We start from the raw sequence: 25768 nt of genomic DNA, 5'->3' as shown, positions 1-25768 counted from the left end.
TCCATTCAGATGTTAACACTTGCTGAAAATATCTAGAACTTTTTTTTTCCCTTAACAGTTCTCCTGGTTGCTAGAACACAGGAAGAGATAATTTAGATTTAAGAAATAACAACAACAGCAACCCCTTGATTTTTCACAGTACAGACACAGCTAATGAAGCTTGTTTGTGGCAAATAGATGAAGTGCCTGCAGGGAGGAATTAACTATTGAAAAAGCTGGCTAGTAAATGTTGACCAAGCTGTATTTAGCTCTTTCCCTGCAAAAGCCAGGACAAGCAAACTAAGTCAAAGCAGAGAGTGGGGAGCATGAATTATCACTGAGCAGAAGTAAATCCTGACACCCTCCTCATCCCCACAAGAATACACAGTGATGGAATAAAGATATGGTGGTGGGCAAGGGAGAATGCTTTTTTTTTTTCCACGCCCTATTAAGATCCTGTCTCCAACCACCTGTATTTAAGATGGTTTAATATGGCAAATATCTGGCCTAGCCCTTGAGACAGATTCACCCAGAGCCAACCTGCAGATATTGTTTAACTGTAAAACCCAAGCCATGAGGGACACAATGCCTGGGGAACATGCATACAGAACAGCATCACAGTGGGCCAGGATGAAGAAGCTAGTTAAGCTTGTTTCATAAGCCAGATAATGCATCACAGTAAGTGGGCTAGCCACTAATCCACATGGCAAGAGAGAATTGCAAGATTTCAGGTGCAAGAGCTGCTTCAAACCAGTGCCTCTTCCTAGAAGCCACATGTTAACCCCCCTTGTATAGTTCTTGTATCAATTAAAATGAGGGATGCGCATGAAATAGCATGTAAGGTAGCAATGCCAAGATTTTTTCCGCAGCAGAACATCATTATGTGGCTTCCAAGCATAGCCAGGGATGCTAAAATCAATAAAAGTTAAGGGCTCTTCTCATTTTGCAGTACTAAGCATAGAGCTTGAACTAGAAAAGATTCATCTTTGAGGACATTTTTTTTTAAATTTTAAAGAAACTAGGGTGAAGGGAGGGAAATTTTAGCTAGGGAATGAAATAAGGGCGCTTTTCTCACTCTGACAGCAATCAATAGGGAACATGTTATTTTGTCATGTCAGATTTCCTCAGCATAAGCAGCTCATGATAGTTTTGTGATGAAAGTTATGTTAGAGAAAAACTGACAGAACTGCGATTTCCCAAAGGAAACAAAGCAAACGGCATCTACTTTGAAAAAAATCTGATTTTATTTTTATATTGAAAAGACCTGTCAATTTAAATAGATGTTTTATTTCCATTCATGGTCTCAACCAGTGTCATGTGTTAACATATCGTTCAGAACTGTATAAAAAAAGCCATTTGTGTTACATTGGTTAACATCCTAGAACACTGGGGTGGGGTGTGGGGAGGGTTTGAAGCAGCTTAACATTAAAAATAGGATGTTCCCAAAAAACTTACATTTGATGCAGCATCTTCTATTCTAATTTTATAGGAGCTGAAGCATATTGCAAATACAACTCAAGTTATTTGGTCTTCAAAAAAACCCATTAAAACCAGATTGCTTTCATAGCAATATTGAAGCTGTCAGCTGAGAGAACACACACATACACTCATGTGTGCAAACACACGCAGAGAACCACACTGAGCACAACTGGAACACCCCATTCAGTATGTGGATTACATATGCATTCTTCTGAATCCATGATAGCTGTAATTTAAAATGCTTTCTTTTTTTTTTCCTCCAATATATACATGGTTTCCATGGAAACCCAAGATACTGCATAATCGACTGACATTTATTACTCATGGTGCTGTGAAGTTCTCTCTTGTGAAAGGGCCAAATTCCAAATCCTTTACTCAAACATGCACATACCTAACCCAAGCCAATGAAGAGGGAGAATATGGTTTAGAAAAGGGGTGCAGGGTCAAGGTCTAGATTTGAAAAATCACATGGCAGATTGTCATTCAAAAACGGTTTTTAAGTCATTCTTTGGTTTATTTCCATGATTCTCAATGCTGTCCAAAAAGCCCAGAGACAGTCACATGAGAAACCATAGCCCTAAAGCAAGCCCACAGCATTTTTAAATCTCGTGTATTAGATGTTCAGAAGACTACAGGAATTCAGAATACCCCTTACATTCATGTCCCCAAAAATCTAGTAACTGCTTAAGTGCATGCACTGAGGCATGACCGGCATGCCTGTAAATTCATATTGTTCAAGTTAAGAGTAAATATAGCTGCAAAAAACCCCACCCACCTATAATTAAATGGTCATTACTAGCAATACTATAGTGACTGTCTTGTTATTAAAGAAATGCAGACATGGTTTCTGCCTGTTTGGCTCTCTCGGCCGAAAGGAAGCTGTCTGCTCAATTTAGAAAGAAAGCAAGTTTTAGGAATCCAAGGGAGTTTAATATTTCCATGTTTCTGGGGTCAATTATTAATGTAAAGATGTAGACAAATGGCAAGTATATGAAAGCACATCTTGTACATTCCAAGGTTTGGAAGTCAAAAACAGATCTTAACTTCCTTACACTTAAATGTTACGGTAGGCTTGGAAAACCAAGTAAGAAGTGATACAATATTTCCATGAAAAGCAAAGTAGAACTAGGTCTAACTGGCATTCATATGCAAGCAGCTTTTTGCTATGTTTCATGTAAGGCAGATTTTATTTGCAAAGATAGTTACCGGTCTGCTAGCAGGAAAAGATACAGGCAACTATACTCAGAGAAGATGGCTGATAATTACTAGTGACAACTTCTATTTTTCAGTACAACTCAGCTTTAATGTACTTTCTGGAAACAGCATTTTCATCACTGGTTTTCCACTTCCTTCCCCATCCCATGTTAAGTATCAGATCTCAAGACTGGTCAAAATGAATCGTGGATATTTACCAACCAACAGCATCTCCTATTCCAATGTTATTTTTAACTAGAACAAATATAGGTCATTCTTTATAACCTACTGCCAGTGGTTGTTTATAAACATCTACTTGCTGCAATAAACACCGGTCACTGAAATATTCATTTGCAATAACTACTTGGCACTAGGTTAATATACTTGTAAAGTTTAATAATAAAGTGCTTCTGATGTACATACAAGCACTTAAAACATCAGACTTTTAAAACTTAGTTTTGGGGGGCTTAATATCTATAATTACAGTTTTCACAAGCATTTCTGAAATCTCTTCAGAAGTTTAGAGGCTTCTGTCTCAGCACATCTAAGTTTCTCAACAATTACTGAATAGCTAACGTAACATTCTTGCTCCCTATGCTGAGATAACATGGTACCAAAATTTAGCTACAAAAAGAGAGGCATTTTTGGTCAGCCTGACCCCCAGCTGTCCTTTTAACAGAAAAGCAACACAGCTCAAACCTGTCTCCTCCCTCCAAAAACAAAAACAAAGACACCTAAGGCCACAAATTTACTTTTGCCAGAATATCCGGTGTTCCCTGGTTTGTGGCAACCGTGTGCATGCCCACTTCGAAAATACAGTATGAAAGCCCCACCACCTCTAAGGATTCTGATAAACCACCTCAGAAGCCAGTTTAGGCAGCAGTGCGTATGGAACCACATTACATTGAAACAGTGTTAAAGCCATTCCAGCTAGTTAAACTAGTTTCTAACTATGTTTAATCAAAATTCCTTACTGCAGGAAAGAAAAGTCTGAATGTAGAGAGAGGCAAAAAGATGCAAAGATAACCACCACAACGACCCAATAGCAAAAGCTCCTGTTTAAAGGTTTTCTTATGCTAAAAAAGGCACACAACCCCTTGTGAACTAGAGACAAAAGCTAGCGGTACTACAGCAATAAACCCAGAAGAAAAAGCCTACCAGAATTACCCAATTGCCTACTGGGAAGGAACAATGAAGTAGACAGGCTGCTCTTGCTCTGTTTTGTTTGCAGGGAAGTGGTCAAATTTAATAGTCAAATTTAGCCACATTAAGAAATACTTAACAAAAGCTACCCCAAGAAACCAGAACAAAACCTGACCTTTGGGTCAAAGGCCAAAGACAGGCCTTTCCATAGCATGTAGCTGAGTGAGTTCAGAGATTGGCAATGAAAGAAAAAAAGCTTTAGACATGTGATGGGAACAAGCTTTGGGATTTATCGAACAGTCACACCAAGCTTCTCCAAAACACGCACTCCCTTTTCTTGGTATTCTTGTCGGGTCATCCAGAAGTTGTCTTTGTCTTTCATGATGTCTGCTAGAACCGCACCACCCAAAAACACCATGTGCTTTCGACGAGGTGGATCTTCAATTCGGATCTTAAATTTCTAAGAAGAAAAAAAAAAACAATTGTTACTAGGATTCTTGAAACAAAGCCTCTTGAAATAAAATTGTGCTTTCCACCAGAACAATGAAATGTAAATCATTTAGTGAGAAAAACACAACCAAAAACCTGAAGTGCTAGCATAGGGCACTCTGTGAGCTTTCAGCTTGCGCAACTGAAGTAAAATAACTACTTTGCACTGGAAATTAGAGACAGCTATTGACACTTCCCCAAAATTATACCTTCAGTGTATCCACAAAAAGCCCAGAAGTCAGAATACAAAATTAAAGACCACATTTTTACATTTCATGAACACGGAAAAGAACGAAATACTTGCTAAGCTTTGATGGCTAAAATTATCAGAAGTTACCAGATCACAAAATATTTTAGAATTATACCAAGTTTTAGAAAGGCAGATGGAACAGATTCTAAATTTATACAATCTAGACCAGCTTATTTAATATTATCTTCAATTCTTTGATGTTCAAGCTCTAACTTCAAGAGCAAAAATGAGTACAGTCAAAGCTGTGAGTGCAACTGAGTCATTCTGTAAAGATCTTCTGCAGCTATTTAGAATACTGTATTAAGAACTGGGGAAGTTCAGTTCAGCTTAACATCAGAAACTCCACTCAAAGAAATTTCTTTTGTAAATACCTCCTTTCTGAAAAGCACACAGCACTGCTGGCAGATAGAAGGCAACGTTACCTCCAAAACACATCTGACTTTTGTCTGCTTATCACAGGAACCCATGAACAAGGAAAATGTATTTCACTTGAGGATGTGTTAACCCTGACCTCTAAATTCTTTTTTGGGAGTGACCATTTCACCCACATCACACAGTATGAATCAAAACTTTTAAAAATAAAAATCACTTTTGCCCAGTGATGACTTTCAAAAACACAAATGCTCATTAGCATTGTTCAATTTATATTACAAGTTGTGCCGTAACATTTAACAGCACGTTTTACATACAAACTAGCCCAAGATTTTAGGAATGACTTGCTGTTAGCATTGACTGGAAGTGGCTTTATGGCATGTCCTTGCATGCACAACTGGGGTGTGAAGAACTGAGATGCACCAAGCTTCTGCAAGTTGTGTGGAGGGTGACCAGCAGCTCCAGTCATTTCTGACTACTTGGTTCCCTCTAGTGGGGATTCAGGATAAACCTCTGCCCCGCACAAATAAAGCAGTGACTCCATACTTACCGAGAGTTTTTCCACATCTCCTTTCAGAACTCGTTCCAGGTAGAGCTGTTTAAGTTCCCGCTCCAGTCGCGAAGGCAGCCCGGGGTACATGGTGGACCCTCCAGACAGCACAATGTGCTTATAGAATTCAGACCTAACCAAGAAAACAGTCTTTCTAGTGTCATATCATATACTCTGCAGTACAAATAGCTACCTGTTTGTACATGGAAATAAATACAAATCTAAAACTGTCACTACACAAACATAAAGCCAGCTTTTGCCTGAGTTTGGCACGCTTGCTCATGCTTTTCCAGACGTCCTGGAAAGCAGCAAAATAAAACCAAAAAAACATTGCAGTTCCAAAATGCAATCCTTGCTTGTTCGTACCAAAATAGTCAGGCTTCCAAACAAGCCATGAAGCTTCAAAGAGTCATCTCAGACTGATCCCCAATCCCAGCATATATCTTCCCGCAGCAGCGTGCACATTAACATCTAAAGCAAAAGATGGCATTTCATTTGAATGCAGTTCTCATGTCACCCCTGCACCACGACACAGGAGTTTAAGTGTCCTCCTGCTCTTACCTGGTATCAATGTCAGCAGCTTGGATGGTGTTAAACAGCAGTTCAGCCACACCAACCCCCTCTACATTGATTAAGTGAGGCTGGAAGAGAGCCTCTGGTGCCTCAAACCGTTCTCCACCAACTTTGATAATTCTGCCATCTGGGAGCTAGTGAAGAGAAAACATATTTCACAAGACTACTTTTAGCTACTCAAATACAAAACAAAGCAAGAGGAAGTACCTACATTGTTACCTCATGTTTTAGAACAGGAAACTGTTGCTTATTGTCACCACTGCAAATGTCATTTAGTACTCCTGAAACAAGCTATGAATTCTTTAATTCCTATAAAATTACAGAGATCAGGGACCAGACACATTGATACTGAAGTTCCAAACACTCCTAATACAGCTCCAAATCTTCACTTAAAAAATGATCTTACAACAACAGTAATGCTCCCCTGCAAGATACCTTGTGTACTATCACAGCAAGTGTCCCCTAAAAGCAAGTTTACCTGTCTTGTTAGCAGGTATTGGTCTCAAATGTGTCACAGCTAGACAGATGAAGCTAAAACAGTTCGACATGCTAGAGTAAGTCCCCCTTCTCTACAAGTTTTTGTGCTGTAATAATCATTTTTCAAGTATCTACAAGGACAAAAACCAGCACAAAGTTTTATGAAAATCCTGGGAATAAGGAATTATCTTTTCAAAGTTTTTCCAGAAACAGGTGTGATTCTACAGACTCATGTCTGGGAAGTGGGCTACTACCAAGAAAAACTTAAGAAGAATCAAAATTAAAGGCTACCTAATTTTATACCTAAGAAATTTAGGACAAGAAAAGTTGTCTCAAAACACTCACCGTGTAGGACTCAACTAGTACTGTGGTCTCTAATGCCAGTTTCTGCTCCTGTTCGATGTTGTATCCCACATAACATAGCTTTTCCTTGATCATGCGAACAGTCTCAAAATCAGCAGAATGGTTGAAAGCATACCCTCGCAGTAAGAGGAGCTAGAGTGAGGAGATTAGAATTGCAGTAAATGTCCTGTTCACATTATCAGACGTGCACGTTCAAAAATGTATCTTTTTCAAGTTTGACTCCCTTTTGGAACAGCAAATTTAGTATTAAATCAAGTCTGTCACAGTGTATCCATTAATAACAGAAATGAAAAACACAGATGCAGCATCACTGCAAGTGGGAAATTTTCTTTCTTCACAACTTTCAGTACAATTGTTAGAAAGGGAAGTGAAAGATAACCAAAATAGTTCTTACATTTAGGTCTTCACTTCAGAACACCACACTATTCCACTTAAAGCATAGGATTTGTCAACACAGAATATTGCTTGTATTTTTTAAAGCAAATAATCTATAAAACATACTGCCTTAATTAATAATTAGGTAAGAATCACTACATTTGCCACACCTAAAAAATGGTCTTTCTGAAAATAGATGAGTAGAACTGACAGAATGCAATTTTTTTTTCATTTTACACATCAAAAAAGCCAAATTTGACTTTTTTCTTCCTTTCCAAATAAGGAATAAAGTCCCTTCCCTTCTTAGACTGCTACTAAAAAAAAAAATAAGTGAAGTCTCTGAATAATATCAATCCTATCACATCATTTTGATGACAAAACAATATATATAAGCTGAAGCAATACAAAGAATACTGGAATTCTTTATGTAAGTAACATAAGAGTGATGCAGGGAATGCATATAGTGGTTTCTTGCTATCCAGGAGACGTGCACCAGTGTGCCACAGCTATTAGCCTCAACTTTAAAAGATTCTTTTCAGCTTACCTTAATGAGGTACCTAGTGATATCCCTCCCAGCAATATCTAACCGTCTGGTGAGATGGGGGAGGGAGAAACCTTCATAAACTGGGCAAATATGAGTCACACCGTCTCCAGAGTCCACAACAACCCCAGTCAACAAACCTAAAAGAATGGGGGAGGTAGGGATGGGCGGAGAAAAAAAAGTACACCTTTTATTAGCGCCTCCATAAATAGAGCAGAATAGCTTTATAATTGTAATCTTAACCTTGTAACTATCTTGAAACAACCTCTGCTCTCCCAAGTCATCATTCCGGGAAAAGTAATCACAATTTAAAATTCAGTTATTTCCATTCACCTCAGTTTTAAACAGAAGATTTTGACAGTAACAATGCTTTCTATACATTTTTAGAAGTATTGCCTTGACTCCTGCCTAGGTACTTACAGCTCTACCATTCACCATTTTATCCAGTGTTTTGACATCTTAAATTGCACTCCAATTAAAGAGAATATGTAAGATCATTAAATGCTTGTTGGGTTACAAATTTCTCCTAAGATCCACCTGTATATGTGCAACCTGATATTAACTTTTCAGATATGAAGAAATTTAGAGCTATTCATGCCACAAATTTATCTTATTAGATTTATTAGGACTATTAGAATTATTATTAATATTATTATTGTTTTTGAGTACCAGCCACAATCAACAAGACAATGGCTTCATAAGGTAGAGAGTATCTGGACCATACACCACATTTACGTTTTTCCCCACAGGAACAGCATTAGACAGAACCAGATCCACTTTCACATTCAAGAAATTAAATCCAGTGAAAAAAAGTTTACCATAAATGAATCATATATTAAGGTGCACAAAACTGAAATGTCAGAAGCATGTAGAGCGTGCAATTTAAACATGTAGGATGCTTTAAAGAACAACTTCTAAGTTTTGAAAAGTAAGTATTCTATTTGCGTACCACTTTGTATTTTTATTTTAGAAGGTCTTCAGCTTTCTTTTGGATCATGGTTCAGATTTCAGTTCAGATTTAGAGCAGAGTAGTTTAGATTAGAGTGGAGTAATTGACCATTATACAGGAAAATACACGTACAATTACAACAGAATTTGAGACCCTATAAGGTAGTTAAACAGACTTAAACCAAAACAAAACCAAGGAAAATATCTAGGAAAAAAAAAGTAATGGTGCTGTCCGTTGGGACTACAATAACACACAACAAATAAATCTATAATCCAGGTCTGCAAAAGTGGTTTGGGTTCAACTGCTTTTAATGACTTGTATGGCGGTCCCACCCTTCCAGTATCCTATCACTTTTGCTCTTGGAAACAAACTATGATGACATATTAATGAATACGGATGTTTATTTCCTGCCATGTGATGGTTAAGTACACCAAGCGACCAGTAAACAGATGTGAGAAGTCATGTTATTAGAATTCAATTGCTTGAATATCCTAGATCATAGATGGATTGCAGCCAATGGCAGAATTTCTGTTGAATTCAGTAAATCTGTAATTTTCTTCTCAAACTGACAATCATTTATTCTTGTTTATATACCGAAGAATCAACATTTTCCCAAACTTAAAATAGTGCAAAGTCACCTAGTCGACTGCTTGAAATTCACTTGCAGTAATACTTTTCTTTATCAGAAAATCAAAAGCATGTCATTAAAACTTGGAAGCACGCCAAAGGCTAAGTGACTACACCCTGAAACAATGATACCTTTGATAAACCAGGTTTTTGCATTTACAAGCACGTCTGCACAGTTTGTCCACAAAAATAATCTTTCAGTAGTTCCTCAAAACAAAAAGCAAACCCTTAAGATAGGATTCAGCTTGCTCACATCAGTGTTGAAGTAAGCCCAAGACCCATTAATACCATCTTAGAGCTACAGCCTAGCAACGCAATTATAAGTTAAACATTTTTTAAGTTATCTTTGCCTACCTTGAGCATACAAAGTAAGGACAGCCTGAATGGCTACATACACCCCAGAAAACTGGTACGTCTCAAACATAACCTGCAAGATGAAGACAAAAATTAATCTCCAAATAAGGCAAGATTCTTAAAGAAATTTTCACGGATGTTTGAAAACTTTCTATAATTCTGCCTTTTTTTTCCCTAGTCAAAAAGACCTTCCAAGAAAGTTTATTACACTCATTCTATACAAACATTTGAAACCTACTTGCCTTTACAAACATTTGAAACCTACTTGCCTTTACAAACATTTGAAACCTACTTGCCTTGTGGCAGTAATAGCACATTCAGTTCTATACCTTACCTGTCCATTCATACCATATGAATCATATCAAGGAGCTAAAACATTTCATATCCTTTTTAGCAACAAATGTGAATAGTTTCAAGAAATCCATACTCCAATTTCTGCATTTCTGCAACTAAGCCATTTTCTAAAGTGCTTAATGAGTGGGAGGCAGTACTTGTAGGCCAGCCAACTACTTCATTACTGAAGTGTGACTTTGGAAGGAAATGTTTGTTAAAGATGGATGCTCTAAATCTAATGAGGTTCAGATTTTTCTCTTCTTCATATCCAGGTCAACAGTCTCTGTACAACTGCAGACTGCCAAAGACCAAACAGACTCCTACTCGTATCAGTCTAGAATCAGAGCGCTATCACAGACTGTTCTCTGCATCCGGGTCTTCCTCTTCCTTTCTTTAAAGTACAAGTGATGACAAACCTCTAAAATTAGTTCTAGTACAAAACCCACTATAACTGAAAAAGGACAGTTAGAACTACTCAGTTTCTACTTGCAGAACTATGCAGGTTTGCAGAACAACTCATTAAAACATGAAAGGTAATTGCCTGTCTTGTAGGCTAGGCTTCCCTAAACACTGTATAAGTTTCAGTGAAGAAACAGCCTAGGATTAAAGGATGTGCAGTTCATAGGATCTTGTCGGCTTTATAAACAAAAAGAAGGCCAAGTAAACAAATTAAGCTGCACAGAAGTTTTCCCCCTCAAAATGCTTTACCAGGAAAAACCAATGAACTCTGATCGTTTCAGCACATGCAAAGTTTTATTTTTGCTCCTCTGCAGCCTTCTGAGCACTTCCGCAACTTCTAGGATTAGAAACTGATTAAATCCTAAGCACTCCCACAGTTCAAGTAAAAGACAGCTAAATATTTTTAAAGTAAAAAGCTGATGCCTGACAATTTTAGAATTCTGAACAATTTGAAGAATTTACTGTTAGAGTAGCATGATTTTAAATGGCTGGCCTATATCAAAACCCTGATCCTCGCAAAGCCATGCTAATTATTTCATAGCTATATCGAGCACAGAGCAGAACCCCTGGGAAGACTGATGCCTCCTTTCTGAGAACATTCCCCGCGAGCACGCCGTATAACAGAAGTCACGCAGAGAGGAACATGGAGGGGGCGAGCTGCTGAGCACCCTGCCATGAGAACACCAGGCTTTGGGTTCTCACAACCCCCCTAGCTGAACTGAGTGATACAAAAGGAAGTTTAATACAGTATCGAGATGCATTGGCTAAGAACCAGCAACACACTGCTGGCTAGCAGCTTCTGTAATCACCGCAATTTTGCATATACGCAATACCTTCAGAAACAAGAAGCAGAAATGTCCAGGAGAAAAGGAACAGTTGAAAGAAAGCAACTCGGAAAGAGATCCTGTTTGAGATCTCAACAACTAAAAACTGTACTATTCCTAAGGATAAATCTTTCAAGCAAGCTGAGTGCTTACAAAATGAAAAACCAACACAGGACAAATTTAAATTTTCTTCATATAAAAAACTCAACACTCAAATTTCATTAGTTACTACCTTCACATGGTGTACTGCACTCTGAAAGTCACCCCAAAATCCTTTTGTACGTAGCCCACACACAGGGCTTTATGGTTTGCTATTCTTCTTTCAAGACACCTAGGTCTGTTCTGTTTGACTAGAAAAATGCATTGACACAGGGCATTTATATTAATACATTGAAGATGTAAACATGGACCAGCACATTCTCCTGAAAAGATTCTTATTCTAGTGAGAGCAGCTTTTGGATTAGCTACTGATGTTCTAATTTGGTCCAGAAAGGAAGAACTAAAAAAAGAGGGAAAAACATGAAAGAATACTGGAATGGGACTTCAAGTGTCCATGCTAGATCATCTCTACAGCCACACAATATACCATGGAAGTCTGGGTGCTCCTGAGGGTACTACAGAATGAGAATGCAGCAGACAAAGAGCAAACACCCAGTTAAATTGAAGACTAATCCGTGTCTTGTACATACTGTGAAAGAAACAGCACTTCTAAAATATGCATTTTACAATATACATGGTCTTGTGAACAGTTGCAGCTATTGGTACGTAGCTGAGTTTGATGGAGGGATGGATGGGGTATGGAAAGAGAATTAGTGGAAACAGAATGAGATACAGCATATGGAATTATCTACCGTCTTGATAGGGTCCAGATGACTAAGCTGTTCTTATAAAATGCTACTGCAATGTATCCAGAAAAATGCACTAACATTTACTACAGCCTGTAGGAAAATCTTAATTCAGTTCTGTCTCATACTGGGGCTAACTTCCCCAAAAAGGAAGAGTCACTGTCAAAAAGAAGTGCGAATAGGTTGCGGTTAAAAAATAAATATTCCTAGTTGTCATAATGCTGTGATCAGTTAAAAACATTAATAGAAGCATAGAACTCCTGTTTAACTCAAGTTTAGATTTATGTAAATGGGTTCTAGTTCTCCCTAGTCCTCTGGATGATGGTTAAGTATCTGTGATCTCTGGATTGGTTTTAGGAAATAAATGGGACAATACAAATATTTCATCAGACTTCAGAACCCATAGAAGGCTTCTCAATTTATGGTATAAAATTACTCAGTACCAGAATAACTAAAACCCAGACCACTGCGTTTAACAGAAAAACAAACAAGAACACTTGTAGGCAGCTGAAAAGCAAAAAGAGCCTGAACAGGAAATTCATCCATTCCTGCTGCATGGAGGCAACCCAGAATAATCCACTATGTTCATCACACCACAGCTGAGACACAGCAGACCGTATTGCTAATGTTGGCTTATGTAGTACTTAGCTAACTGGTCCCTGATGTCCTTAAATGCTAGGAAACCTTCAATTCAGAAACACTAAAATTGTACAGTTTGATTCGTCCACATAAGTTTTTCCAGCTTCGCTTTACTTAGCTGGCTCCTGAGTCATTGAAACAAAAGTGCAAAAATATTTTCTGCCACATTGCAGAAAGCATTGCTATAACTGTGACAGCAAATGGATTTTAAAGGCAGGGTCAGTGGGTAATGATAAATTCTTACTGTACTAACTGAGTTGGGGAAAAAAAACACATACAACCTTTCATACTCACACTTCCGATACATGGGTAAGGTTTCAGACCTTTAGAAAACATTTTTTCTGCCCTACCAGGTAGTTATTTTTAACTGAAAATTTTAATAGAATTTTTGTTAAACCAAATACATGCATTAACTGGAAATACATATGATGCTTGAGAAAAGCAAAAAACAGGAGATTAAATTTTTTGCTCTCTTAAAACACTACTGCTCGTGAAAAGTGAGTCTTTGTCACGCAGTACTAGAGCCAAGGTTTAGGTTCAGAGCAAGCTGAGGTCACCATGAGATCCAGGATCCAACAACCCAGCTTTCCTTCTCAGAAGGCTTTCATTGATAATCCCTACTATTAATCAAAGCCTAATTAATTGGTTGTCATCACACTTGTCTCAACTACTTCCAACAACACTGCTCCGTCTGGCAAGCATCATCTTGTTCAAGCCTCAAATCTCTTCTGGCTTACAAAAGTCCAAGTCATTTAAAGTAATTAACATTCATCCAATACCTAGTAATCAAAATATCTTAGACACCTGAAGAAAAACATGCACTTCCAACTCTGTGTTTTGTTGGTGATATGGCTTGAGACAAGAAGCTCGGTTATAATTTTTGGATGAGGTAGGACTGTTTGAATTTGACCACAGTAGCCTTTATGACCAAGACCAAAGTTTTGGATAAAAAACAAAAGAACTGCTTTGCCTCAAACAGTTATTGGGTATTGTAAGATTAAAATCTTTTATCTATACTTCTAGGACAGCACATATTAGTTTCTACTAGACAGACATACCTCCACAATCTTCTCTCTATTTTTAGTTGGGTTCATGGGAGGTTCTGTAAGTAGTATTTTACAATTTTTTGTGTCAATATTAAGTTTTTCTGGTCCAAATGTGTAATCCCAGAGGTGCTTCATATCATCCCAGTTCCGAACTATGCCGTTCTCCATTGGATAATTAACTTCCAGCATTGAGCGTAATTCACTTGCTTCATCACCAACCATGAGATCCTGCAAAGTTTTAATAAAGAGACATATCAGTGTTTGCAGAGTATTCTAAACAGCAATATCCTCAAAAAAGTAACAGTGAGCTGCTCCAGCCTGTGTCCAACTGTGTTCTTAAACACTGCCTGCATTTTAGAATCATTTTCAGGTGTTTAGGAGAGAAGTAGAATACATTTCAGGTAGTATTTCAATTTGGCTGTTACCCATCCCAAACCTTTTCCAAAATAAACTTTGTTAATTCCACTCTCCAATTAATCTTAAACACATGAATGAAGCCTGCTAAAGTGAGATACTACAAAGACCTTTATAAACATAAAGGTTTCTCCACTGACAACTCCAAAATTCTTTTATCAAGTTCCCATTTCAAAAGGCCAAGATACACAATGGCACATAAAAGTAGTAGGTGGGATCGGCAGAGTATTTTTCCATGCATGCTGCAAATTTCTGTGCATAATACCAAAAAAGGAATAATGAGTGGTACGTAAGCATACAGAGCAGTAGCAAAAGCAAATAAGAGATTAGAAGTTCCACGCTATACATTGAAAGAAACAATGGTTTACATATTGCCTATGCCAGTAGGGTGTGAAGAAGAGGCATCTAAATATAAAATACACCCCAGACTGTTCCATGCCAGAAGTCCCAAGCCAAAAACCCCAGTAATGCATTCTTACACAAATGCAACCAACCAATGCATAGTTTGTACAGTCATCTCACACTAATTAAGCAACCTGTTTATTAAAGTTAGTTATGCAAACATTGCACATTCAGATTAGTAGCAATGTATCTTCTCCTTTCCCACGTATTTCCCAGACAAAGTATGTCCAATATAACACTATCACTGTTCCCTGTCATATCTTATACTTCCCTAAAGAAGCCTTAACTGAATTGCTCACAGCTAGCCTCTAAGAACATACTTCTAGAGCACTGCTCCCATACTCTTTTCATTGCAAAAAAATGCCACCACGGTTTGCAGTTACCGTGGCACCAAGACCTCTGAAGCAAAGGTTATTCAGTCTACTGTTCAACGCCAAGATGCACAATGAAAAAATCCAGTGCCTTTTATAGAAGCAACTTAAGCAGCTACTGGTGACCATTAGAAAGGAAGTTCATTGAAAATAATTTAAAACAAACCATTCTTCTTCCACCTCTTCTCCCTGACAAGGCATTTTATTTGTTTTCCCTCGCACAGCAGATCACACTCAGTTGTCTTGACTACACAGAAGACAGAAGTCAAGGCTTTGATATTTAAATCAAACATACTTCAGTGAAAACATGCTATGAAAACTCCACCAGGTACCACATTACTCCTGAGAATTAAGACAACAGAAACCCCACCAGTTGGAAGAATCAGAAGCCTTTTTTTGTGCACTGCTCTTTGAGACTTAATGTTCCTGAACAGGACGTAGTCTGGGAAAAGACACTAATCAAATATGCAGTCAAAGTCACACAAAACTTTCATGTCTTGTTAAAACGAAGCTAAAGGGCAGAACAAGAGCACGCTAACAAACAACATGCACACTTAGTAGGATCAAGAAGGACAGTACAGCTGTAGTTGCAGAGAGAAACCAGTGTCATAATGTCTAGTGTTTCCACCACTTTGGTGCTCAATAATATCCGTCTAACTGATATCTGAGGCTTTTCTCAAGCCCTTGGTTTGTAATGTTAAATAAAGCAATTTCTACTGTTAGAGGTACTGAGCTCACATTGACCGTAAAGTGTTATTCTTGTACCTTGCAGAACTACAGGTAACATTTAGAAGCAACACATAAAATATTCTCATTAATTAGTTGCTAGTAAACCAAAGCAATGAACAACGTCCAAAATAAGTATGTATTCCAATGTAAGATGTAGAGCAAGACAAAACAATGAGTAACATCAAAAATAGCATAAGAGGTACTAGGTCCCATCAAGCAAAAATGGTGAACAAGCAGCACAGGGGCACCTCACTTACCATCTTTTTGTTATTCTACTTCAACGGGTCAAGAAAGGTGAAGAAAGAAGGTAGAAGTAAGAAAGTCAGAAAAGGCCTAAATGAAATTCTCAAATTATTTTAAGTATACAGCAGAAATAAGCTGAAAAATGCATGTACAGCTGGAAATTATCTGAGTTAGTGTAGTTATGGCCAAGCTAACATTCTCAGGATCTCGGATTAAAACGTCTCTTTAAAGAAAGCTATTGCTACAAGTCACTGGCATGTCGTGTTTATGCATCTGATGTTGCAAGTAAGATCTGCATTTTTCTCATAAATAGGACACTGTGCATAAATATTCTGTAACACTGGAATTTTACCCTGGACAAAATGTTTATCTGAACTGTACAAGACTGCACAAAGCATCTGACCATAACTAGCTCTGGCAAACGCTAAATTTAGATTGCTTTAAATACTCTTCTTTAAATACCCAAGAACTGAAAACAGTAACAAAAAATTCACCTGTAAGCAGACTAATATGTTCAGGTATTATGGAACCAATATCCAGGGGAAATAAAATCAAGAGATATTTAAACGATGGTAGCTACTTTCAGAACTGAAATACGCAATCACAAAGTGCAGTAAGAGCAGGGTTTGAAAGCTCTTCCCTACAGCAAGCAATGGAGGCAGGAAGATAGGAAAATTAAAGCCACTGAGAAGCGCTCTAAAATATTTAAAGCATATGTGTACAAACATTGTCCAAAATTATACTAAGGCCATTTTCATGACTAATGAGATTTTTCCTCCTTCAATTAAATTTACATCAAGTCACCTGACGTGTCAGAAGCCATAAGATAACTACCAGCACCATTAAGGCAAACCTAGTTATTTTGCAAATTGTGTCAGAGAAAAAGTGCTTAGAGTTTCTGGCAGCTCCCTTTACACAGGCAGCACCAAACAGGCTGGTCAGAGCATGGCCTCACTTCCTCACTTCAAACCCGGAGAAAGAAAGACCATTTCCAGGCTGTCTTTGGCAAAAACTAAGCAGAACTGCACACCTGGACTATGGCTCAACAGGTCCCCTAAGTCTGATCTGCCCTAAAACCCTGTCTTAAGTGGTCAAAGCTACATGACAGTCCTGCCTTCCTAAGGTTATTAACTCCCAATACCTGCTTCAAAGATCACTAAATCAGTTAAAACTAAAAAGCAGTATTTATGCTTCTGGTTTTTAAGTTTAGACGTTGCAATTTCCAGCAAAATAATTCCAGTAATAACTGACCTTTTGTGTTTATGCCCTGAACTGGAGGTAGGAGAAAAGGATATATCCCTGCTACTGAGGCTGTAGCTCTACAGTCACTTCAAAGACAGCAGCAGATGTGTAAGGAGGCTGTGACCATGCTCTTTTTCTAACCAGCTCATGACTCTCTCTTCCATTGTGCTTAACTGCTTCTATGGCCACATAATAAGCCAAAATAAATAAATAAATAAAACAGGAACTAATGAAGATGAAAATACCTAAATATCAGCATCCCAATCTGGTCAACTCCTTGGCATCAAGAAAGCTGTCAGTGCTCCTATAATGCATTGCCATAAGTGGCCCTGACTGCTACTCACCCTCCAAAAATGTCACCTTGATGTGAAACAAGAATCCAGAAGGAGAAGATGGACAAAGCAACGTGAAATTGGCAACTCATTAGGTGGACAATAACCACTGCTCTGATCAGCTTCCAGACTTTTCACAGCATTTCTGAATTTCACAAGAATGACAGCTTTTCTGAATACTTTTCACAAGTTAAGCAGCTAATCTTCTTGACAGTTTCCTTTACTCAGCTTTAAACTTACACTGTAAAATCTTAAAGTGAATGGCTAGAGTTAAGTTTTGGCATAAAACTCATCTGCTAAAATACATTTTAAGAAATCTGCAAGAATCTCACAAAGGAAAGTGGTACACACACCTAACAAGTCATCCTACCGGAACATCCAAAGTACCTGCAGCATGAATTTCTTCTCTGGATACAAAATTTTCTTAAGAAAGAGTGACAAGCTATTATAGAGAGATGGTATAAAACAGCCAGGAAGAATGAAGACACACTTTACGCTCTCTAAAATACACCTGTGTGATCCACACAAGTAGAAAAGGGACAATATATGAAAAATTGTGGTTTATTGGTTCTTTTGCAGCTATCTCATAACAATTACCCACTTTTACCATCTATTTTTCTAATTCAACGCTGACATCTGTAATGCTATTGATCTAAGCTACCAAATAATCAGGATGCCAAAACTGGCAGGACAGGCTCTATCAGATCAGCTAGTAAGAAGACATGACTTCATTGATATGATTTTGTAACAGAGAATTTTTTTGGACTTAAGACTTGTTAATTTCTACATAGATCCATATATAAAAGCAGTTTGGGAAGGTCTGACATCTTTTGTCCTCTTGAAGTTCTAGTACTGCTTTCTGCTGCTTCTAGGCAGCAGCGGCAATCAGATAACTAAGTTCTCCTCGTCAACCACAGGGGTCTGAAAATAAGGAAACAAGGCTGGTAAAGGGGGGGGAAATTTCTGTCCAAGCCGTTCCTCAGAAGCAACATGGAAAGCAAAAATGAAAGCTTGTGCACGTGTGGTTCTACTTGATCTTCACTGGTTTAAGTGGGGGTTTCTACAGTTCTGCATCCTCTTCCGCTTCTCCCTCAAGTTTCTGCTTCTTCTGCTTTGCCATCCAACTAGAGCTTTCACAATTGTCTTAGGAGGCAGTTAAAACTTTACCTTACAAAGAAATAAGTCTTTTTCAGCTGCGTCAGGTCTCTAAAGCGGCTCACCACATGACTGCACAAGCATTATGGCCAGCACAAGGTGAGAATGTGTGGCTAGAAGCAAGAAAAGAGGGTGTAGGCACAGCAGGGCCGAGATGTTTCCTGAAGTCTGAATTGCAGAAGCAATTACTAACATTTGAAGCATTTCTCTGTAATTACAAAAGAAAAGTGAGAAATAATGGCTCCTTAAACATAAGAGGAGGATTTTGGAGCAGTGGCTCTCCACCAAAGCAGTAGCCTGAACACAGCCTCTGTCTGTAACTGGTGGTACATTACTTCTGTCAGCAACAAAAAGAAAACAAAAGCAATAGAAACAATGAAATGCAAACACAACCGAGGTTAAGCACCTCATACAAGATCACAGATGATCACAGCAGAACGCAAAGCGTACATAAAGACCTGGACGCTTCACCAGTTCGTTCATAATCTTACAGTACATCTCAGTGACAAGTACCAACCACTTAACCACTTCTGTCTGATACCATAGAATCCTAAAATGGTTTGGGTTAGAAGGAACCTTCAAGATCACCCAAGTTCCAACCCCCCTCCCTCCCCCATGGGCAGAGACACCTTCCACTAGCCCAGGTTTCTCAAAGACCCCACCCAGCCTGGGGAATTTCTGCCTTCTAATCTTGTAATCATTTAGATATTGGCATTTGAAGTCCCTTTTGGCCCAGAACTACCTGAGCCCTACCTGCTGCCTCCTCAGCTGTACTAGCTGAAGGCCTCTGCAGAACTTCACACTATCCTCTTGATTACTTCGTAATACGTGACAGGCTAAAACCCAACATAGAAATTACTCAAGAGATACTGAAACAGCACAAATGAGAATACAGGAACAACCATTTTCAAACATTTTGTGAGCAATATGTAGGGCACCCGTTAACTTATCTGTTAAACAAATAACAATAAAAATAATTACCTTGATTTCAATGTTTCCCACTTTAGCCGTTGATCTTATAATAGGTCTTCCAACCAAAGCTGGAAAAATGTGCTCTGGAAAATTTGAGCCTGCATAGCCACATTTCACAAACTGAAAAGAAAAACAATTTTATTAGAGCATGCATTACTTTATTAACAGAAACCTGTCTGGGGGCAAAAAAAAAAAAAAAAAAAAAAAAGTCTCAGGTTTAAGAGCATGTGCCCATACAGGATTAATGCTTTCACATCACTTCTACAGGTCTCCACATCTGAAATGTTTAATAGAGAATTAAAGTATCTTCCAAAATGTTTTCTAAAGCAGATTGTTGCAAACATTACTAAAATGACTAAGTACACTGAGAGGTATAAAAGAGTCTAGTGTTCAAATCTGGATTTCCTGCCACACTACAGCAAACTCTCCAGCAAACTGAAACCTACCATTCTGTGATGGAGCACCTTATAACAGCACCCAATGAGACCCAATTAACTTGCCTTTCCAATTAGCACAAAGATCAGCGTAACAAATTACACGTTAGAAAACACAAAACCTTGTGAACTCAGGTGTTACGCTGCAATAAAAAGGGTTCATCTGGGAACCAGCAGAGATGCTTCATTGCAAGTCAGAGTTTTCTCAAGAGTTTCAAAACTTTCAGGATATATTTTAAGGGGAAAAAAAAAAAAACAGTTTGCAGTTAACACTTCTAAAATGTACAGGCCAGAGGCAAAGTCTCAGCTGACGGTAGCTCATACTGACCAGGATACCCTGAGAACGTGCTTGCTCCTCAAATACATACAGAAAGAAGTTTCACACTGCTAGGTCCAAAGATACACAGTGTATATGCTAAGAAAACATTAAGGATTAATTGAGCATAAAAAAGTGTATAGGGACTGTACACAGTCCCTAGGGGAAGCTCAGTTGTAAAACAAGAAGTTAAGATTGCCCCAACAAGAAGTTACAAGTTCAGCTAACTGCGATCAGCAAGTTATGCTCCTCAGCCATCCTGCTCTGATGCCTACTGCAGTTCACACGGAGCTGGCTTCTGTTTCTGGTGCACATTTTATTTACTGTGCTGTAAAAACACACAAAAAAAAAAAAATCCCGTGGTTCCAAGCCAAACATTAAGCATTTTTACCTACAAAATTACCAAGCCATCTAGTTGTAAGAGAGCATCACAGGGTGGAAGGAACCTTGAGAGCTCTCTGATCCAGCCCTGGGCTCAACCCAGGCAGCGCTGAACTCAGACCACGCTGCTCAGGGCTTTGTCCAGATGGGAATTGGAAACCTCCAAGGGCAGAAAATTCACAGCCAAGGGGAACTCCGTCATTACAGGTAACTCTAACACGAGAAGTCACTTTCTGTTGTTGCTCTGAATTATTTGTCTTACTGAAGGACAAAGGGCACCCATTTCGGAAAGACATTTATCAAGCCAGTTCTGGAAAGAGCCGAGAAACATTTTAGTGAAACTTGGGCTACTAAGGTGGGGAGGGAATTCTTTGCTTTCGTGCCCCTCATTTTTCACAGCTCAGAAATTGTTCTCTCCATTGGCAGAACTGTTTTAATTACCTAAAGAAAGACACTGTGTATAAAATTCATTTCACTCAGTCGACTTCAATCCATGTTCTGCAAAGAGGCAAGTACTTATCGACTCCCTGCCTTTCGTTCAGGCCCAAAGTACCTAGGAGTTACACAGATCTTATCTGTGTATTCAGGAATGCAGCGCTGCTATGGGAAAGCAAAGAGTAGCCACAAGCATTTTTGGATCACGCTACCTGAACACGCCACAAGTCTTTACCAGAAGTTTTACACCACAGGAAACATTTGAGACATTTTGAAGGACTGAGCTGAGTGCAAATAAAGGTGTACAGATTCTTTAAAAATAAATAAATAAATAAGGAAACACACACACCCCTCCCTTTCAGACTTAGTGCTTTCAGTCATGCAATTTTAGTTGCTACTACAAGGTTTAGTCGCTACTACAAGGTGCTTGTTACAGACTAGAACTTGGTTGTACAGCAGAACCTGGCCAAACTTGAATGAAGTTCTACAAAACAGCCCTTATAATCCCATCTTCTAGCTTAAGGTTTCACAGATTATTCTGAGTATAGCCATAAACACCTAAACCTTCACACCCATGCAGCTGTTATCTGGTTTTCCTCTTTTTTCCCCTCCCCCAGACTGAAGTAACTTCCCTACCAGTCATCAGCAACCGCACTGGTGAACAGAAGGAACAGAACCAGCACCACCTAAACGAAGCTTTACAAATGAAGCCATCAGAGCACCTCTCAAGGAGCTTCAAGACACCCACCTGCAGCTCCTGCTGGCCAGGCAAATAAACCCTGAGGTTTATGCAGCAGCCGCGATGCACAACCAAAGTAAGTGCAAGTTGATTAACCTTAAAAGTACCTCTGGTAACCACATCCAACTACAGTGAGCTAGAATACACTGACCTGCAGAAGCACAGTTCTGAGTTCCTACTATCCAAACAGCATTTTTAACTTCCAGCCCTGTTCTATGCTAAGTCCTCTAGGCCTTGACACACCTTCTCAGGATGCTGCATAATAGCAGGATATCAGCAATTAACAAATCCTACAACCAGATTTAGTCTGTGCAACACAGAATGAGCAAGGCTAAGCTTAGACTTCTACTAATTCCTCCCTACCGCTTTCAGGTTGGAAACTGAGAGTCTTTAAATGACATTTTTGCCAAGCCTGGTAAGCTCTGTATAGAGTTTACCAAATTGAAGGGGCAAAATTTTCTCTCTCCTCCTTCCCTTCATTTTTTGCCCCCTCCCCAGGCTCCATGAATATTTAGTGAAGATGAGAACAAGGCAGCCTTGTACGTCAGCATCCCCATCAATGAGAGCATTCTCAGTGTAGTATCCTGCCTGTCACGACACTGGATATTCAGCTGGTTCAGGAGGTTGATGATGACGTAGCGTTAGATGCTAAGGCTGAAGAACCAGACTTGACAAAAGTACCAAGAGATAACTGACAGGTAAAAGCATCTTAGAACAAAACTGTATCCATATCATAGATCCTGGACTGTTTTGGATTTTTGAAGGAGAGTAAGAAACATAAGACACTTATCTCTCCCTGACAAATGATCCTCCGAAATACTTATTAAACATTATAAAATTGTTTGGAATATAATCACCTTCTCTTTTCTGGTGCCAGACATTAAACGCTCACTGCACTTTCCACCCTCAGTTTGAAGCCCTTCATTGAAATTTAAGTACAGTGCACTTATTCCTCTGCCACCCATTATCTGCACACCCCTTGTGACAATTATCAAATAATTTCAGGACAATGCTTAGTATACACCACGGCTCTAACAATAACATCACCACTCAATGAATTTATGCATTGCTGCAAGGAAGCCAAGAGTTCAACATCATTCATTTTTTGCAAGCGTTTGCTATACATTCAAAATGTTTTAAGAATAGCTGCTTCGTTTGCCTGTCTGCAAGACCACGTATGTAAAAGATTTTACCATATATAGTTTCTTCTCCATTGCACTGTGGTTTATACTGACTCTTTCACTTCCTACTGAGTCATCAAACAGTAAGAACTGGTACGTATAAGTATTCTTTCGAACTGAAAGAATGAGGAAGCTCACAGGCACGTCACGTGACAAGCTCTAAAATGAATATTGATATTCTCATTAGATATCTGTGCCTGACCCTTTCTATTGATGCAACTCTCAAGCAAAACCCCTAAATACTATCAGGAAACGTTTACAGGCCTTATTGCTTGTCCTGTAACAAAAAGAACGCCCACTTCTAGTGCTTTGGTACTTAAGATGCCATTGCCAGCCTCTCTCCTCCACGTGTTGCAAGAACTTCCTTCTAGTCACCTCTTCCTCAAAGCAGCGAGATACATTTAAAGTCATATTTCAGCATAATGAGAACTTTTCAAAGACAGGTCTATGGTAAAAATAGAGAATAGAAAACTCACTCAGGTGTAGTTTTAATGTAATATTTTTGGCACTTAACTTTAATCATGGCTTATCTCAGTGTATCAGAAATCCTTTTGATATAAAGCAGCTCTTCTTTGTCACACAGAAAAACGGTTATTGTAAGAAGTGTTTTGACAATATAGGACAAACTTCATTTTCTCAATACAGCTGAGGTTTCCAAGATTTTCTGAAGAACAGAATTTTCTTCCAGTTTAATTCTCCCAGTTTGACCTAAATATTTCTAGTTGACTAATTTAACAATAATTATACCCTGATACTTTGTTCTTGCACACAGCTATCTCTGCGACCAGGCTACGTCCACATCTTTGCGGTTCTGCTTGGAGGTAAAACACAACCCAAAGCAACAGAAGCTGAAGTGACACAGGCCCCTCCTCTCTGGCACTCTCACAGCAGCACAAAGGTATCTTACACTGTTGTAGTTATTTATATCCATCTGCTTCAGTTCAGAAGGGGAAAAACGCATCGTCTGCCTCTTGATTTATAAACTGATGCAGAGCTGTTACACTGTGCAAAGCCTGTGTTCCAAACTTACCTTGGGAAACAGTGTAAAAATAACTGTTTCTACCCTTGGCTCATGCCTTCCTGGGACTGGCTACAGTGCAGAGCTGTTGTCACTAACTATACCTGAAACATTTTACATTTTGGTGATTTACTGCTATTTAAAGGGCAATCCTAAGGGATGAAGTCCTAAAATTTTATTTGAGCATGGGTCTCTCGGAATCAAGCCTGACAAGAAACACATTAAAACATCTAAAAAAAATAGAAATACCCATACCACACAGAAAAATAATCCACCAGCTTCCACATTCATTTGTAAAAATGAAGCATCTTATTTTTCTTTCCTTTTTCTAACTGATATTGTAAGAAATACCCAGAGGCCCTGGACCTCAGCCCCGTTAAGGATAATTTTTCCTAGAAGGGGAAACATGAGAAGGCAGGGGAGCTGTCAAACCCTGTCAGCTGCGTGCTTCTCCTTTCCAACCATTTCGGATGCTAACTGCAAAGCGTGAATCAGGAGGCCGAATCCTTAACAACATCATCCTTTGTCTCCACTATTCCACCCTGGGTTTTGAATATTTCTTTTTCTCCTTTATCCTAAGCGGTTGCCAAGCATACACCCGGCCATCCCGGGGACGGCAGCGTGCCGGCGGCGTTGTTAGCCCAACAGGCAGCGTTTCTTTAACGGGGGGAACCTCGCCCGCCGAACAAAGCTCCCGAGGGGGATCTCCACGCCCAGCACCTTATCGCCTGCCTTGCAAATGGTACCTCCCGCACTTCCTGCCCGGGCGCCCCGCAGCCTGACAAAAGGCCGGCTTCCTGCCGCCTCCCGGGGAGGTGCTGGGCACCCCGCAGCCCTCCCGGGGCCCTCCCGGTTACCGGCTCCCAGCGGGCGGCCCCGCAGCCCCCGCGGCCCATTCATTCCCCCCGCGTCCCCTCCCGAGGCCAGGCCCCGCGCTCGGCCTCCCCAGCCCCACAGGGGCCGCTGCAAGCCGGGCGGGCCGGCGCCCTTCTCCTCCCTCCCTCCCTTCCTCCTCCTTCAATCCCACCCGCCCTCCAGCCGCTCTCCCGGTACCGGCCCCGCCGCCGCCACTCACCCCGGTGCCGTTGTCGCACACCACCACCTTCCTGCCCAGCGTGTCCATCCCTGCTGCCGCGCCGCCCAACGGCCCAACCGCCGCCGCCGCCCAACCGCCGCCCAACGGCCGCTACCCGGCACCGGGACACCACCGGGACCCCCCCTCCCGCCGCCGCCCGCCGCCCCCGCCGCGCACGCCGGAAGCCGTCAGCGCCCGGCCGCCGCCGCCCAATCACGCGCCCGCCGCCCCGCCCGCCCCGGTTGCCATGGCGGCGGGCGGCCGGCAGGGGGAGCCGGGCCGTAATGGCGGCCGTGCCGCGCCCCGCCCCGCCCTGCCGCCGCCAGCCCCTCACAGGCAGCCCGCGGGGTGCCGGCCGCGTTGTGTCCTTCCAGGGTTCGCAAATAATAAACGAAATAAAACAACAATGTCCCTGCTTTGCCTCTGGTGGCCACCAGATCCCCCCTCACACCAGTGTCACCACTAAAC

The 25768-nt window shown here is 40.1% G+C and overlaps 1 protein-coding gene across 3 annotated transcripts; it reads right to left on the bottom strand.

The window, feature by feature from the left end:
- Nucleotides 1-1201: 1201 nt before the first annotated feature.
- On the bottom strand, nt 1202-25478 carry ACTR2 (actin related protein 2). Of its 3 annotated transcripts, none has more exons than XM_068675607.1 (10): nt 25301-25478; nt 19731-19841; nt 16035-16049; nt 13874-14089; nt 9716-9788; nt 7789-7925; nt 6852-7001; nt 6018-6163; nt 5457-5589; nt 1202-4255 (listed from the first exon to the last, which is right to left on the bottom strand). In XM_068675607.1, the coding sequence occupies exons 1-10, from the start codon at nt 25346-25348 to the stop codon at nt 4085-4087; spliced, it is 1200 nt and encodes a 399-aa protein (XP_068531708.1). In that variant the 5' UTR covers nt 25349-25478; the 3' UTR covers nt 1202-4084. The 3 variants fall into 3 exon arrangements, with proteins under 3 accessions (XP_068531708.1, XP_068531709.1, XP_068531710.1); XM_068675608.1 differs by lacking the exon at nt 16035-16049 and having other exon boundaries at nt 19716-19841; nt 25301-25365; nt 25397-25437; XM_068675609.1 differs by lacking the exon at nt 16035-16049 and having other exon boundaries at nt 25301-25477.
- Between the last annotated feature and the right edge of the window lie 290 nt (nt 25479-25768).

This window comes from Anas acuta, chromosome 3 (genome assembly GCF_963932015.1).
Source record: "Anas acuta chromosome 3, bAnaAcu1.1, whole genome shotgun sequence".
NCBI lineage: Eukaryota > Metazoa > Chordata > Aves > Anseriformes > Anatidae > Anas > Anas acuta.
Note: the sequence above shows the minus strand (reverse complement) of the source record. Positions and strands in the feature narration are given on the sequence as shown.

Excerpts from the sequence above, each read along its gene's own strand:
- ACTR2 (XM_068675607.1), bottom strand. The coding sequence starts at position 25,348 with ATGGACACGCTGGGCAGGAAGGTGGTGGTGTGCGACAACGGCACCGGG. Across the intron at positions 19,842-25,300 it reads TGTGCGACAACGGCACCGGG|TTTGTGAAATGTGGCTATGC; the intron begins GTGAGTGGCGGC and ends TTTTCTTTTCAG. Across the intron at positions 6,164-6,851 it reads TACTAGTTGAGTCCTACACG|CTCCCAGATGGCAGAATTAT; the intron begins GTGAGTGTTTTG and ends TCTCTTCACTAG.